Here is a 16352-nt window from a genome sequence, read left to right as displayed (position 1 = left end):
CCAAATCAGATCGAATTGCCAGCCAAAATATATGTGTTTTCTTACACTTATAAATATACGAATTATGAGTTAACAGAAACATGTAATGAAATAATACATATGTCAAAATGTAGCTCTGATAGAGCGGAATACATATACATGGGAAACCACGGTGTGGCGAAAGGAAAATTCAAATAAATAAACAGTTTCTTGATTTTCTGGACGACGAAGGGAGCGGTGTCCTTACATGACGAAAGATAGGGGTTGTCGCTTGTAATGGTGGCAACTCAGAGAGGGAGGAAGGGTTTAGCCTCTTTTTTCTAAAAGAGAAAAATATTGAACCTTATCCATAAATTCTAGGGGATATATGTCCCCATGCGAATTAATAGGGAACGATACGATGAGGTTAAACAATGGGAATTACTTTACTAACGTACACATTACGAGTTAGGCTAGTGGGGACAGCGGCCAAGGTTGGTACCACCGGGGTCCCCGTCGTATACGAAAGTAACTTTACATATCGGAAGAGGAATAATTATTTGTATGCAAAATCTTCCCTAGTATAATTTGCCTTACTAGCTCAAATTTTTTATAGCTAAATACCGGGAGTGTCGCACTACTGACTAAATAAAATGCATTTATGACGTGCGACAGCGGTCTTAAAATGGGCGCCTCCGGTGTCGGCTACACTCAACCAAACACACTTAAATTATACAAATTTAACTGTGAGAAGGGAGCCTTAAGATTATACACAGGAAAGATTAGATACACAACTTTCCAGAGGATGAAGATGCTGGAATTTGCATGATAATATTCCAAAGATCCGTGACAAACACCGAGAAAAGCGTGGGAGCGCACTTAGCTTAAATGCTACAGACAAACGAATGATGGCCCATAGTAGTACGGAGAGCAGGTCCACCGGATACCTTGATAACGGCTCCCCTTTCGTTCGCCTCTCTTCCCCCTCAAAGAGTTAGATCTATTTGGGGTGAAGATTGCTATGAGTCGTATCTAAAAATACGTCCCCTGATATTATGCGATATCCTTAAAGATATATTAAGGGTACTCGCGCCACGAGTTAGAATTCTGGAGACCTATGGTTAATTCTCTGGGAGTATCACTGTAGCAAATATCCCTTAGAAAGCTACCTAAAGGAAACTTCCATCAGGACGACATGGCCGAGCCCAAACAAGAACCTTTAACATCTTAATCAGTGTAGGTCAGTGTACAACTGTACCAAGTTTGAACTTTCTGCAAATTAGTTTGGTCGATTTTGCTAAAATTCCCGGACTATAATCACAGGTAAGTTTACTTGGACACATCAAATTTTAATTGTAATCAGTAATTTTCTTAGCTATATGAATCTGCTTTATCTAAAATAGATGGCTCTAGTGCAAAAAGGAACAGCCATGAAATCATTAACATAGTATGTAGTTGGTTAATGACATGTGGTGTGAGGAAGATGCACCATCAACCCACCTGTCACAGTCTACTCACTTTTGACCTTAGGTCCAGAACTGAGAGTGGTAGTTGAGTTGGGAAATGTTATGGATAGGATTTAAGTTTGTATAGCTTTAAAAAATACATATTACTTATAAAATCTGTTATTTGCTCTTAAGTGTATACAAACCTTTTGTCCTTTAGAACAGGAGAATTGCTCATTGGTGGGAGGAATTCCCTTGAAAGGATGTCTTACAACGCTTCATTGTCAATTCAGCTCTCATTTTACTCTTGTATATATTTTCCTGCTAACGTAATATAATTGTTGTTTATTTTGTCATGTGTAAAATCAACTGCTCTTTCTTCTCATATATTATTCATTATTTTATATTAAACTAGGGCTTTACATTCTTCAGAATGTTGACATAAAGAAACGCAAATGCCCAACCAATCTCATCATTCTGCAGTTGGTCAGTCACCTGCCCAGCAGAACACTACCTTTCCGTCCGTAGAAGTCTATGTTACCTGTCTTGTGAATAAACCATCACTCGACTATGGTCTGTCTTTCGTTCCTCACAACTGGTGACCCATGGAGTTTCCCTTATCAGACTTATAACGGCGACCTCGAAAGAGATTGCTTGTGCTAGCGACTCCAATCACCTCAATGCCACAAACGGACCCATTACGGCGCAAACTACTTTTGCATTCTGGCGTTGCCAAAGCAATTTTGTCACGGCAATTTACTTCTACTTGACTGCTTGTAGCCCCTACTCCATTCACAGACTTACTACGGCTCATCTCTGAGTTTCGGAGTGTGAGAACAGATGGCTGACTCAGACGTCGAAAGTACCTCGCCCCTCACAACCGAGAGGCACGGCGTGATCATCAAGCAACTGACAAATGGCCACACAGGTGTTGATGGGACAGAAACTACAGTTACCTGTATTCACACCCGACGCATCAACAGTGGTTTCAACGTGCTGAGTACCACTTCAGTTTGGCCAACATCACCGACAAAGTAAAAAAGGCCAATATGGAGATGGTGATGCTAGTGTTAGGCCCATTCAAGAAATTTCCTCCTGGCTGAAGCATAGGCTGGGACCCATGAAATACGGCAACTTGAAGAAGCTGACAGAAGTCAATGACCTACCAGTAATCTTGGGGGCCCAGCACGCCCTCGACCTAATGACGGCCCCTCTCGGCGACACCCATCGTAGAGCAGCCCGAGACGAATTGACGGACCTCCACCAGCTGGACGAGCTCAACAGCAATGGGTGACCCAAGAAGATAAGCCTGTCAAGAGAGATCTTCCTCCGTCACCTTCCCCAAAGCATCCGCGCTCAGTTAGAAGGCGGCGAGGAATTGGACACGCCATCCTAGGTCGCAAAGGCTGAGAAACTCCACCTGGCGGGTCAGGGTGCCAAATATGCCGCCACCACCCGCGTCAACGCCATCACGAAGGAGGCAGAGGAGCATTCTGTGGAGCCAGAAGAAGCAGGGGTCAATGCGGTCCATAGCAGGAGTCCCCAATACTCCTGCCCTCAGCTCCCACCGCAATGACAGCATCAACAACACCAGTAGCAACCACAACAGGAGCAACAGCATCAACGACAGAACCACTACCATAAGAGCACTGACCTACCCAGGTGGTGCTACTTCCATCGAATTGGGGGAAGAGGGCGCGAAAGTGCATCCAACCCCAAAAACTAGGTGGGCTACTACGTCTACAAGCAGCCGTGCAACCAGTGAAGCCCAACTACACGGGTGTCTACATCCACAAAGCAAACTCAGGAAAAAGGTTCCTGGTGGATTCCGATGCTACAGTGTCCACGTACCCGCCTTCGAAGGATGACCACGGTCTCCCATCAGACAATGGGGCCGCCCTAGTTGCCACAAATGGCAGGCCCATCACCTGCTATGGGACGAGGACATTGAAAATAACCTTCATAGGCCAGGACTACAGCAGGCCTTTCCTGATCTCTGACGTCAGGGTACCTCTCCTGGGCGCCAACTTCCTCGCCCAACACGGATTGCTAGTAGACGTGCGTCACAAACTACACGGGTGTCTACATCCACAATACAAACTCAGGAAAAAGGTTGCTGGTGGATTCCGGTGCTATAGTGTCCACGTACCCGCCTTCGAAGGATGACCACGGTCTCCCATCAGACAATGGGGCCGCCCTAGTTGCCACAAATGGCAGGCCCATCACCTGCTATGGGACGAGGACATTGAAAATAACCTTCATAGGCCAGGACTACAGCAGGCCTTTCCTGATCTCTGACGTCAGGGTACCTCTCCTGGGCGCCAACTTCCTAGCCCAACACGGATTGCTAGTAGACGTGCGTCGCAAACGACTCTTCAACCAAGGGACCTACTGGTCCCACCACCTCTCCTGCAGGCCCAGCCTGCCCAGGGTGTGCCCTGTCACGCCCCACGAGTATGGGCACCTGCTGCTGGAATTCCTCGACGTTTTCAAACCTGAGCTTCGTCAATTGGAAGGTGTTTATATTAACTACTTATTTAGTCGTTTGTGTATATACTGTTATCTGAAAACAACTTAACTACTCTACTGTAAATATTTCTACCAAAGGAAATCAACATGGTAGCAGCTGTTATTTAAAGAATCCAAAAGAAAAAAAAAAGAAGACTATTGTTACAAAACGTGTTTTCCTGAAGAAAATGGCTGAATCTATGTTTCGTTTGCCTCCACCACTAGATCCCTTGGATGATAATCTTGCTGATACTTTAAAAAAATGGAGGAGACAAGTGGACATCTACATGACAGGAAGCGGAGCTAGTTCTAAACCCAAGAAAACGAAGGTTGCAATTATACTCCATTGCGCAGGACCACAAATAGTAGAAATATTTGACCAGTTTAATTCTGAAACAGAGGAGCAGAAAGATAATCTTGATGATGTAATTAGGAGATTAGAAGAGTATTGGTGTCCTCGTACTAGTGAAGTGTTACAGTCCTTCAGGTTTTGGAAAATTGCATACAAACAGCCATTTAATTTATTTTTGATAGAACTCAAGGTTCAGGCCGATAAATGTAATTTTCAAGAAAAAGAGCGAATGATAACGGATAAAATTGTCTTTTCAGTGACAGGGAAACTACAGGAGCTGCTACTTCGAGAAAGAAACCTAAATTTAGAAAAAGCTGTCGAGATATGTTTGGCTTATGAAGCAACCATAAATTGTGCTAAAGAAATGTGCGAAGTTAGATCTGAGATTGTTAATAAGGTGAACAATTGGAGAACCAAAACTACAGATGGTTCCTTTAATAAGGAGTTTACGGACTCAAAAAATATGGACATATGCCGTGAAGTGTCGATTTTGTGGGTATAAGCATGAATTTGAAAAATCAAAATCCCCAGCATGGGGAAAAGTCTGTGAAGCATGTAAAGGAAGAAATCATTTCAAAGCTGTGTGTAAGAAAACTGTTAAAATTGTTAAAGAGAAGAACGAAGAGGCAGATGAAGGCTACGATCATTACATGTGGATGGCACCGGTTGCAATGAAAAATTCAAATAGATTAACTGCGTTACTAATTGTAAACGATACCGAGGTTAGATTTCATTTTGATACGGGTGTTGACGTGAATGCAATATGTCAAAGGTATGTCAAAAGGGATCAAGTGCGACCAACGTCTGTGAAACTCGCCATGTGGAATAAATCCAAGCTTTCACCCATTGGCGAGACGACATTGAATGTGAAGAACCCCAATAATGATGAAATTATAAGCGTAACCTTCATTGTGATTTCAAATGACCTAATGTGTTTACTTGGGTCAAAGACATGTCAAGAGATAGGATTCGTGTTTGTCAATGGTAAAGCATTTGTATCAAAAATTGACATAGACCATGAGATGAGCGACCTTGGTGACCTTGGAGAGGTTAAACTTGATGTAGATTCTACATTACCAGCAAGAATATTACCGTGCCGACGTTTACCCATTGCAGTAAAATCAAAGGTTCAAAGAGAGTTACACTCTCTTGTGAAAAGAGGAGTTTTGATTCCGGAGACTGAACCAACTGAATGGGTTAGTCAAATGGCAGTCGTTCAAAAAACAATTGGTAAGGATGATAGATTCACTGAAAAATTACCCCAATTCAGTTTTAAAGGAAGTAAGAGACGCCACCACAAATGGCGAAGAGCTGCAAGAATTATTGTCCGTAATCAAGGTAGGATGGCCTGATCGCAAAGACAAAATTCCGGAAGTATTAAAGCCTTACTTCGATTTTAGAGATTCCATGAGTTACCAAGACGCCATTATTCTAAAGGGAACTCGTATACTGATTCCTAGTAAACTACGACATTCAATCAAAACGAAACTTCATGTAGCTCATCCTGGCTACAATAGCATGATGCGACGCGCAAGAGATGCAATATTCTGGCCAGGGATGTCGAAAGAAATAAAGCAAATGGTCACTTCATGTGACATTTGCCAGCAGTTTAAACCTCGAAACCAGAAGGAATCGTTGATGAATGTTGATGACGGAGGCAGACCCTGGATTAAAATTGGATTAGATTTGTTTGAGATTAATGGCAGAAATTATTTAGTCATTGTTGATTATTATTCCTCATTCACTGAAGTAGAGTTTCTAACGTCAACAACTTCAAATAATGTGATAGCGATAATCAAAAAGATGTTTGCTAGATACGGTATTCCTACCCAATTAGTGTCCGATGGAGGACCACAATTCAGCTCGTTTCAGTTTAAAGTTTTTGTTAAAGAGTGGGGTATATAGCACAGGATGTCATCTCAAGGAAATGGGAAAGCTGAAGCGGCAGTTAAAATAGTAAAAAATATGATGAAGAAGACACATGCAGATGGAAAAGATCAATATTTGGCGTTACTAGAGCTAAGAAATACACCACGTCAAGACTCTAACTTAAGTCCAGCTCAGATGATGTTCAGACGTAAATTACGGTCGATAATTCCTGAAATTACGACAAATGACAATCCAGGGAAACCCGGAGAGAATCCATAAAGAAATATTATGATAAAACTGCATGAGATATGACACCATTAAATGAGGGGCAACCTGTATATTATCAAGATCCAGACAAGAAGGGTTGGGAAAAAGGGCTCATTAGCCATGCACAAGGAAACCGATCCTGTATAATTGAAGGAAAGGAAGGAGGAATTTATAGAAGAAATAGAATTCATATCCGTCCAACTACACAGGATTCATCGGCATTACCAGAAATGGAAGAAACTAGTAAATTGAGGGAAACAAACATTAATGATGACCAAACAAGCTATCATCATATTTGCGACATGCCTAAATTGCCAAGAAGATCAGCTCGTCTGCAAGAAAACATGAAGGGCGAATAATTTATTTTTTTTGTATTTTATTGTTTATAATGTATCCTACTTGTTCCTAATTTTATGTTGTATCAATTTGTTTAGTTTCTTATTTTTGTTAAAACCCAAAGAAAGGGGGATGTTTATGCTAACTACTGTACTTGTTTAGTTGTTTGTGTACATACTGTTATCTGAATACCACAACTACTCTACTGTAAATATTTCTACCAAAGGAAATCAACAGAAGGGTTCCCGCCAAACATGGAATATACCACCACATCGAGACGACAGGTCCTCCTACGCACTGCAAATTCAGGCGTCTTCCACCACAGCAACTACAAGATGCTAAGCGCGCCTCCCTCGAGATGAAGCGCATGGAAATCTACAAAAAGGCGTCCAGCCCATGCGCCTCCCCACTTCACATGGTCAAGAAACCCGACGGCAGCTGGAGGCCTTGTGACGACTGCAGGTATATGAATCTGGTTACGATGCTCTACCACTAGCTCCTTCCCAACTTGCATGATCTTCCTGGGGCCCTCCATGGGGCCACAATCTTCCCCAAGATGGACCTCCTGAAGTCCTACTTCAAGGTAGCCGTGCATCCTGACGACATCCCCAAGACAGCTATCAGCACTGCATTTGGGTCCTATATCTTCTCATACTTGACGTTCGGCCTGAGAAACGCTGGGGCGACTTTCCAGCATCTGATGGATAGCATCCTGGGGGACCTGCCCTTCTGCACTGTCTACATTGACGATATCCTCGTTTTCTCTGAGTCACAGGAAGAACACCTAGGGCACGTGAGGGCGGTCTTGAAGTGACTTCAGGAAAATAGCCTCGTAGTGTGTTTCCATAAATGCACTTTTGGGGACGAGAAGGTGGATTTCCTGGGGCATGAATTATCGAAAAAGGGCATGCACCCCGAGGCATCAAAGGTCGACGCCATCAACAAGGTTCCCACGCCAACCTCCATGAAATCTCTTTAAGAATTCATCGGTATGTCAAATTACTACAGGAGGTTCCTTCCCAACATTGCTGGCCTGATGACGCCCCCTACTAAACTTCCTGATGGAGAAACCAAAAGAAGCCTTCGAGCTGACGAAGGCTGCTCTCTGCAAGGCTACAATTGTAGCCTATCAGGACCCCAGGGGCCCTCTTAGACTAACTACAGATGGCAACATAGCCTGCTGTTCCGTTCTGAAGCACAACCACTTGCCTTTTTCAGCAGGGAATTGAAAACACCAGACACGCTACAGCACCTTCGACCGTGAGCTCCTGGTGGTGTACCTCGCAGTCAGACACTTCACGTACCTGCTAGAGGGAACCCCATTTGCCATCCAGACGGATCACCAGCCATTGGTCCATGCTTCACCAAATCCGGGGATGCCTGGTCAACTCGATAGCGCTCACTATTTGCAGATAGCGGCCTATCAACGCTAGTGTCCCGACGGCGACGACGCCTACAACCCCGTCTCTCTACAGAGGCTAATGTATATTTCAATGTTCAATATTCATTCAATTTTGTTTGTTGTGATAATCCATTTTTTCTCTCATACAATCATTAAAAGTTCTTTTGATAATTGTATTTTGGGGGAGTAGTTGTAAGGACAACGTCTTCAAACGCTTCATTGTCAATTCAGCTCTCCTTTCACTCCTGTATATATTTTCCTGTTAACATAACATAATTGTTGTTTATTTTGTCAAATGTAAAATCCTCTGCTCTTTCATCTCATATATTATTCATTATTGTATGTTAAACTTGGGCTTTTATATTTATTAGAATGTTAATGCAAAGAAACACAAATGCCCAGACAATCTCACCAGTCTGCGGTCGGTCAGTCACCTGCCCAGCAGTACGCTACCTTTCTGTCCGCAGATGTCTATGTCATTCACCTGTCTCGTGAATAAACCATCACTCGACTATGGTCTGTCTCTCGTTTCTCACACCCTAAAACCAAACTGCAAGGTTCTTTTTCTTTTCTGGACATGACATCCTTCCAGATCCTGTTTGGGAGCAGAGAAAGGGACTCCAATAAACTTCCAACAGCCAATTATAGGAATGTAGACGCTGCTATGGACTCGGCCAGTACTAGGTCATGGAAAACCTATCTCCCCAACAGGGAGTTGATGTCAAAAGTGTCAAATGAGGCACATCAATTGAAATGTTTGATCTTAAACATGGTTTATCAATGCAATATGGTGCAGTGTTGTGCTCAATACACGTAACACTTGAAGTAATACAGTACATTATTACAATAATACAAAACAAGAACCATTCTCTCCTTTGTAAGGACGATGGAGGGGATGCTTCTTGGTAGATGTAGTCTGAAAGAAAGGTCGTCTGTCACATAACTCTTTGACCAGTGTGATGAGTCAGTCTTCTACATTTCCTTGAAATTTATGCCAAATAAGTTACATAAGGAAACACACTGCCACCCAAGGACCAAATGGCTTGTAGGCAATGTCTAAAAGGTAGAGAGAGGTGAAAGTATACTGAAAAATTCACAAGTAACTAAGTAAAATACATCAAGTAAACTGGAAGGCTACTGACAGGGCTAGGCTTGTGTTGTAAAAGTCATCTCTAGTATTGATATTATAAATTTTAATTACTCCTAAATTTATTTCAATAAAGATATTTATGTAAAATTCATTATAAATTTTGCTACTGTAATCCATTTAAAGTTTTTTCACATTTGAGCACCTCATCGACTGTTTTATTGTCTCATGGCCACTTTTTATTTTGTCTCTGGTTAGTGCAATGCCCTACACCCAGCAGAGTTTTGGGCTCAGCCATATCGTCCTGATAGAAGGTTCCTTTACGTAGCTTTTTAAGGGATATTTGCTACAGTGATACTCCCAGAGAATTAACCTTAGGTCTCCAGAATTCTAACTCCTGACGCGAGTATCCTTTTAGGATATCGTATAATATCAGGGGACGTATTTTTAGATACGACACATAGCAATCTTCACCCTGAATAGATTTAACTCTTTGAGGGGAAGAGTGGTGAACAAAAGGGGAGACGTTATCAAGGTATCCGATGAACCTCCTCTCCGTACTACTATGGGCCATCATTCCTTGTTCTGTAGCATTCAAGCTAAGTGAGCTCCCACGCTTTTCCCAGTGTTTGTTACGGATTTTTGGAATATAATCATGCAATCTCCAGCATCTTCATCCTCTGGAAAGTTGAGTATTTAATCTTTCCTGTGTATAATCTTAAGGCTCCCTTCTCACAGTTAAATTCGTATAATTTAAGTGTGTTTGGTTGAGCGTACCCGACACCGGAGGTGGCCATTTTAAGACCGCTGTCGCTCATTATAAAACGGATTTTGAGCAAAGCGAAAAATTTTTTTTGGGGTGAGATAGCCATGTCGTCCTCATAGCTTTCTGAGGGATATTTGCTACAGTGATAATCCCAGAGAATTAACCATAGGTCTCCAGAATTCTAACTCCTGGCGCGAGTATCCTTAATATATCTTTAAGGATATCGCATAATATCTGGGAACATATTTTTTTATACAACACATAGCAATCTTCACCCCGAATAGATTTAACTCTTTGAGGGGGAAGAGTGGCAAACGAAAGGGGAGCCGTTATCAAGGTACCTGGTGGACCCCTCCCTGTACTGCTACGGCCCATCATTCATTGTTGCATTTAAGCAGGAATAGCCGCAGATAGAGTAGTTTCAGGTGGGGTCATTTTAAGAAAGAAGGGTGGGTCCATCAGGACGACATGGCTATCTCACCCAAAAATAGATTTTTTGCTTTGCTCAAAATCCGTTTTTAGGGCTCGGCCATGTCGTCCTCATGGAAGCTTACCAGAGAATTAACTTGAAAGTACTAAATCTGCAGGTTTGTATAAGTGCCTTTACTTTGAATTGGTTCCTTATATGGCCTCCTAGACCTTTCTATATGACATTACCGTTGTCTGTCATATCCACTAAGCTTGGAACTAGCTTAGGGGCTCCTGGCCCCTGCAGGGAAAGTGTTGACTTCGACTATAAGGATTCAAAGTTTGTATCTCCATAGAGACGGACGGTAATGCTTAGAGATTACCCTTCTCATACCTTGGAAATCTGTACTCTGATTTCAAGCTGGGCCCTTCTAGGGTTTAATTAAAACTCTAGTATGCTTTATTCGTCTGTAACTGAGATAGCAGCAATAAGATGCAAATACGTTTAGTATTTTACCTTGCAACTAGATTATCAATTGTAGTTACAATCAGGTATGAATCTGATCTGGCATTGAAAACACATCAGGGTCCATATTTTCTCTTGTCGAAAAAATATGCAATTTCATCAAAATGATGCCACTCAATGGAGATGTGAAACAAAATCTGACTGATTTGTAGAGATTTTGGAAATGCATGAACACCGTGACGCAACGTTCACTCGGCACTGGTGTTATTGGTCAGATATGCATCTATATAGAACAGTGTGTTAATCATCGTTGTGATTTGCACTCGAGGGTAAATTTACCCATGCACCCGATGCACTGGAAAGTCCCAAAGCAGTTCACTGTTCATCGCAGCGCTAGACGACAGGTTTTATAACACTACCCGCCGCCACCACAACATGTTTTATTTCATGTACTTGCTTCGTATAGTGTCTGTAAAAGATCTGGTTGATCTCTACCCAGTGTATGAGCGGAGTCTACCAAAGCCCCTGTGTTGGAAGAAGTTCCATGAAGAAGCAATTTTCTTTGGATCGTGACCTGCAGGTGAGCTGTCAGGATCCGTTCTGCGAATAAGTAGGTGAGCATTGCTCTCAGTTATCTTAGGGATAGATTTTGATCCTGAGGTTTCGCCACGGAAGAGCTGTCCTTCCTTGAAGTCTGAAGTTCTACAAAGATAGACCTTAAGACACGCTACTGGCATAGAGAGACATCTTCCTTCAGTAGGCAGATTCTCCATGGATCCCACCTCTTGGTGGGTAGCTCGTTCTCGGCCAGAAAGGCAGGATCAGGAAAAGGGCTCAGTTCTCCTGAGTCTAGGAACTAAATATGGCCTACATCCTTGATAGGGCCAATACTTCACTAACTCTAGCCCCTGAGGCTATTGTGAACAGAAAATTGACTTTCTGTATTAGCTCCTTTAAAGTACAATCCTCATTGTTTAGGTTCGAAGCATAGTGCAAGACTTTGACCAACGACCATGTAATGGGCTTTGTAGGGGTTGCCGGCTTGGGTCTAGTCTCTAGTGCATGCTTCGGCACCTTATAGAAGGTTTCACTTGTGAGGTCCACCTAAAAGGCGTATAGAAGAGGTCTAGTCAGGGCCGACTTACATGTGGTTCTCGTAGTATAAGTCAGACCTTGTTCAAGTAGGTAAATGAAAAAAGAGAGACAGAAATCTGTTGAAATTTCTGTTGGTCCGCTTGTTTTCACAAGGTATACCCATTTCTTCCAAGATGATTCACATTGTCTCCTGGTAGAACTTGACTTGTACTCTACAATGAAGTCGACCTTGTTCTTCGAGATCCCAAACTTTTTGTTCGCTGCTAGGGCGGAAAAAATCATGAGATGTAGATTGTTGGTTCTCGCAGATGAAATGTAAACAGTTGACTTCTGCACCAGTTGGGATAAACTGGGCTCGGCAGAGGGAACACCTTCAATTTCAATTCTAGAACTAAAGGGAACCAATTGATTTTGGGCCATTTGGGGGCCACTACTGCAGCTTTTCCTCTGAAGGATCTTAGCTTGTTGAGGACTTTTAGCAGGAGATTGGTTGGTGGAAACAGATAAATCCAATTCCATCTGTTCCAGTCGAGAGACATGGCGTCTATAGCTTCTGCTTAAGGTTCTCATAAGGGGCTACATAACGAGGTAGTTTCTTGTTGTCGCTCATTGCGAAGAGGTCGATCTGCAGTTCCGGGACTTTTATCGAAAGTAAAGGAGAATGAGTCTGCGTCTAGGGACCATTCTGTCTCTATTGGCTTTCGCCTGGATAGAGCATCCGCCGTCACATCGCGGAACCCTTGAAGATGAACTGCTGATAAATGCCATCTTCTCTTCCTTGCCAGGTGGAAGATGGCTAACATCACGTGATTGATGTGAGCTGAACTTGAGCCTTATCGATTTAGACATATTACTATTATCTCGTTGCCGAGGACCAGTATGATGTAGACTGCTCTGCGAGGGGATAGTCTCTTCAACGTCAGGAAGACTGCCATAGCCTCCAAGATGTTGATGTGAAAGTTTTGAACTGGTGTGATCAATTTCTTGCACTTTCATTTCTTACAAATGGCCTCCCCATTCTTCCAGGGAGGCATCCGTGTGTATCACCACTGATGTTTGTGGTGGTTGCAAGAGAATTGTCTGTGCTAGGCTCTTATTCGTTGACCACGGCCTTAGTAGGGTGCGCAATCGGGTCGAGGTCAACCTTTGTTGATCTCTTCGAATGTTTGATGCGTATCTTCTCTAGACTCCTGACACATCCTTTAGCTGTGCTTCTAGCACTGGGTCTGTCACTACTGTGAACTGGAGAGAGCCCAGTACTCTTTCCTGTTGGCGTCTTGAAATCCTCTTGTGTTAGATTAGTCTCTTGACAGATGCCGCTATTTCTTTCCTCTTCTTTAATAGAATGGAGATGTGGTGTGACTGCAAGTTCCCATGGATTCCTAACCATTGAAACTTGTGAGGTGGAGAAAGGCGAGACTTCTAGCGATTGATCTTGAAGTCCAGGTGTTCCAGGAACTGGATCACATTTCCAGCTGCTTGCAGACAAGTAGTCTTGGATGCTGCCCGCACCAGCCAATCGTCCAGGTATGCTACTACTTATACTCCTTCAGAGCGTAGTTGCTGGACGATTGTGTCCGCTAGCTTTGTGAATACCTTTAGGGTTATGTTTAGTCCAAAGGGCATGGCTGTGAAGACATATTTTGTCTTCTGTAGCCTGAATCCTAGGTAAGAAGAGAGGGGGCGACTCACTGGTAGGTGCCAGTAAGCATCTGCCAGGTCTATTGAGACTGTGTACGCCTCTATTTTGGTAGAAGGGTCCTTATGTGTTGCAATGTAAGCATCTGGAACTTATTATTCTCGATGAACTTGATGAGTGGAGACAAGTCTAGAATGACTCTGGGTTTTTCTGAGTCTTTCTTGGGAACACAAAAAACCTGGAATTTGATGGACTTTGCTTTTCTTATTACCTTCTTGTTCAAGAGTTCTGAGGTATATTCTTCCAACAAGGGGGTGGAGTGTTGGAAGAATTTTGGAAAAGTGGGGTGGATTTTTGTTCCATTTCCAACCAAGTTCATCCGTAATGATCCCGAAAGTGAAAAAGTCTGCCTCCTACCTGGAACCTCTCATTGTTTAGAGGTTCCTGAGGACTTGTTTCTGTGACCGCGTCCTCCTCCACCCTTGGGTGGTTTTCAGAGGAACCTCTTTTTGGGCCCTTACCTTTGTAGGGCCAAAAGGTGGTCGAGTGGCTTTCAAAGCCTGGATTAAACACAGGTGACTGAGCTACCTGCTGTTGAGGGACCATCTGGAAGGTTGTTTGGTCTGAGCTACCATTTGAGGCACCGTGGTCATGGTCACGATCGGAAATTGTGGAGTTCTAATGAAGATTTCCTCTTTGAGGACATAGCCCACTTTTGGAGAAGGTTCCTATTCTCCGTGGTAGCTTTGGCAATGACTTCTTGGACCACGCCCTAGATACATGATGAAATCAGTTTTCTGGGTTCGTGTTTCACCGCTGTTGCGGCAAACACATGCTCTCTACAGGTCCTTTTTTGACCTGACAAAAGCATACAAATCCATCACAAGGGTGGGGCGTTATTTAAGGCCTGCACACATTTCCAAGCAGTTCTGATGAGACAGGGAGGCGGCAAGTCTATCTTTCGTGTCCTGTTCTCTTCTCAAAACATGGTTTGGCAACTTTGGAAGGTTCTCATTATACTGCTGGCCTACTATCTCCGGATCCAACTTCGAGACGGAGAAGGTTAGATGTACCTCTTTCCACTTCTCCCCGGAGGTAGGCATAGCTAGAGATAATGGTTTGCATTTCTCTAAAATTGGGCAGGGTTTGCCCTCTTTGACTGCTCTCATGACACAGTCTAGGGCTTTCCCCGAAAGGGGGAAGGCTCTGGAGGAAGGAGCAATGCTGGGCCAGAATTGAAGCTCTTCAAGGGGTTTGTCCCCCAAATTCTCAGTGATGTAAAGCTTCCCATTCATCATTGGCATGTGTTCCGTCTACCTCCCGGGGTTGGTTTTGGAGCAGTGAGGGAGGTCAGATATTTTAAGGGGCTTAGCAGAGCCCCTGGAAGCACCAGGGCGTTTCCCTTCCTGTACCTCTCTCTTCATCTCTTTGAGATCTCGCTTACTCTCCTCTTGTTCCTTCCGGAACAGTGCCAACATCTGCTGGATTGATTTTAGGAGTGCTTCGCTCCTGCTGACCTGTCTAGCCAGTTGGGGAGTTGTGGCTGAAGAGGTTGACGGCATAGGTTGATATGCCGACACAGTGAGCTGAGGGTCCTCAGTCACCGTCGAAATGGATCCTTCTTCCTCTGTGGGTGGTTGAACCACTTCTTATTCAGGGCCTTCTTGCAGTAGGTCCTGTCTGGTGTCAATGGACACCTCCAACATCTGTTCTTGGTGGATGTCCAAGCTTTGCAGTGCCTTGTTGATATCCGCATCCACTGTGCGTTGGATAAAGGGAGGCTGGACCTGTACCTGAGGCACAAACATACTGGATTGAGCCTTAGGGAACAGTAGGCACTTCAGAGATTTGTTAGGTAGGTAAGGTCCCGCAGAGTTCTTCTGGAAGCCTCATACTCACCTTCGAAGGGTTTCCCTTGCTGTATCCCTCGACTCCGTAGTGTCAGGGATATCTTCTCCAAAGCCGTCGGTCAGCGAGGTCGAGCAGTTGGAGCAACCCATCGGGTCCCAGTACTCAGGAATCCCGATACAATGCAGCAGGGGGCATGAGACCTGCACATTGTATGCCCACAAAAGTCCTTATTCTTGTGGTTGCAAAACACAACTGCACACATCACCATTGGCTCCTCCTGGAAGGGAGAAAAAGGGTGAATGAGTACTAAGTTGTTTATATCATTGATAAAATGCATACTTACAATACGGGTCCCAGTACCTCAGGGATCCAGACACGATGCAGCAAGGGGCATATGAGACCTGTACATCGTATGCCCACAAAGTTCTTACTCTTGTGGTTGCAGAACACAACTGTACACTTCACCATTGGCTCCTCCTGTAAGGGAGAAAAAGGGTGAAATGAGTACTCAGTTGTTTATATCATTGATATAATGCATACATAAAAAATAGTAATACTTACTATTATATTTAATAGCTAAAAATAGTAAGCTAGAAAGGAAATAGTAAAGACCCATATCTGTGTTTCCTCTCACAGGCAGTTGCTGAGACCTCCGTCAATATTAATATTTAAATTCCTTATAAGGGAAAATACAGAGTGGAATAACTCTCATACGTAGAGCTGGAGCTAGTAAAAATTTATACTAACTCCACCACCTGTAAAATATTAATACTGAACTGTTTCATGGGTGTCCCTACAATAAAAGGATTCATCAGGGTGTTGAGGGAATGCTTTGACCTCAGCATGTTATGCGGTCCCAACAATAGACTGCGAAAGGATACAGAGTATGTTAGAAATAATTGT

General features: G+C 43.4%; 1 protein-coding gene across 1 annotated transcript; it reads left to right on the top strand.

The window, feature by feature from the left end:
• The first annotated feature begins 5081 nt into the window (after window positions 1-5081).
• On the top strand, window positions 5082-7231 carry LOC137639821 (uncharacterized). The gene is made up of 2 exons (XM_068372062.1): window positions 5082-5459; window positions 6962-7231. Exons 1-2 carry the CDS (start codon window positions 5082-5084, stop codon window positions 7229-7231), a joined length of 648 nt encoding a protein of 215 aa, XP_068228163.1.
• Window positions 7232-16352: the final 9121 nt, after the last annotated feature.

The sequence above is a fragment of the Palaemon carinicauda genome, chromosome 4 (assembly GCF_036898095.1).
Source record: "Palaemon carinicauda isolate YSFRI2023 chromosome 4, ASM3689809v2, whole genome shotgun sequence".
Lineage (NCBI taxonomy): Eukaryota > Metazoa > Arthropoda > Malacostraca > Decapoda > Palaemonidae > Palaemon > Palaemon carinicauda.
This window is presented reverse-complemented; position numbering and strand designations above follow the sequence as displayed.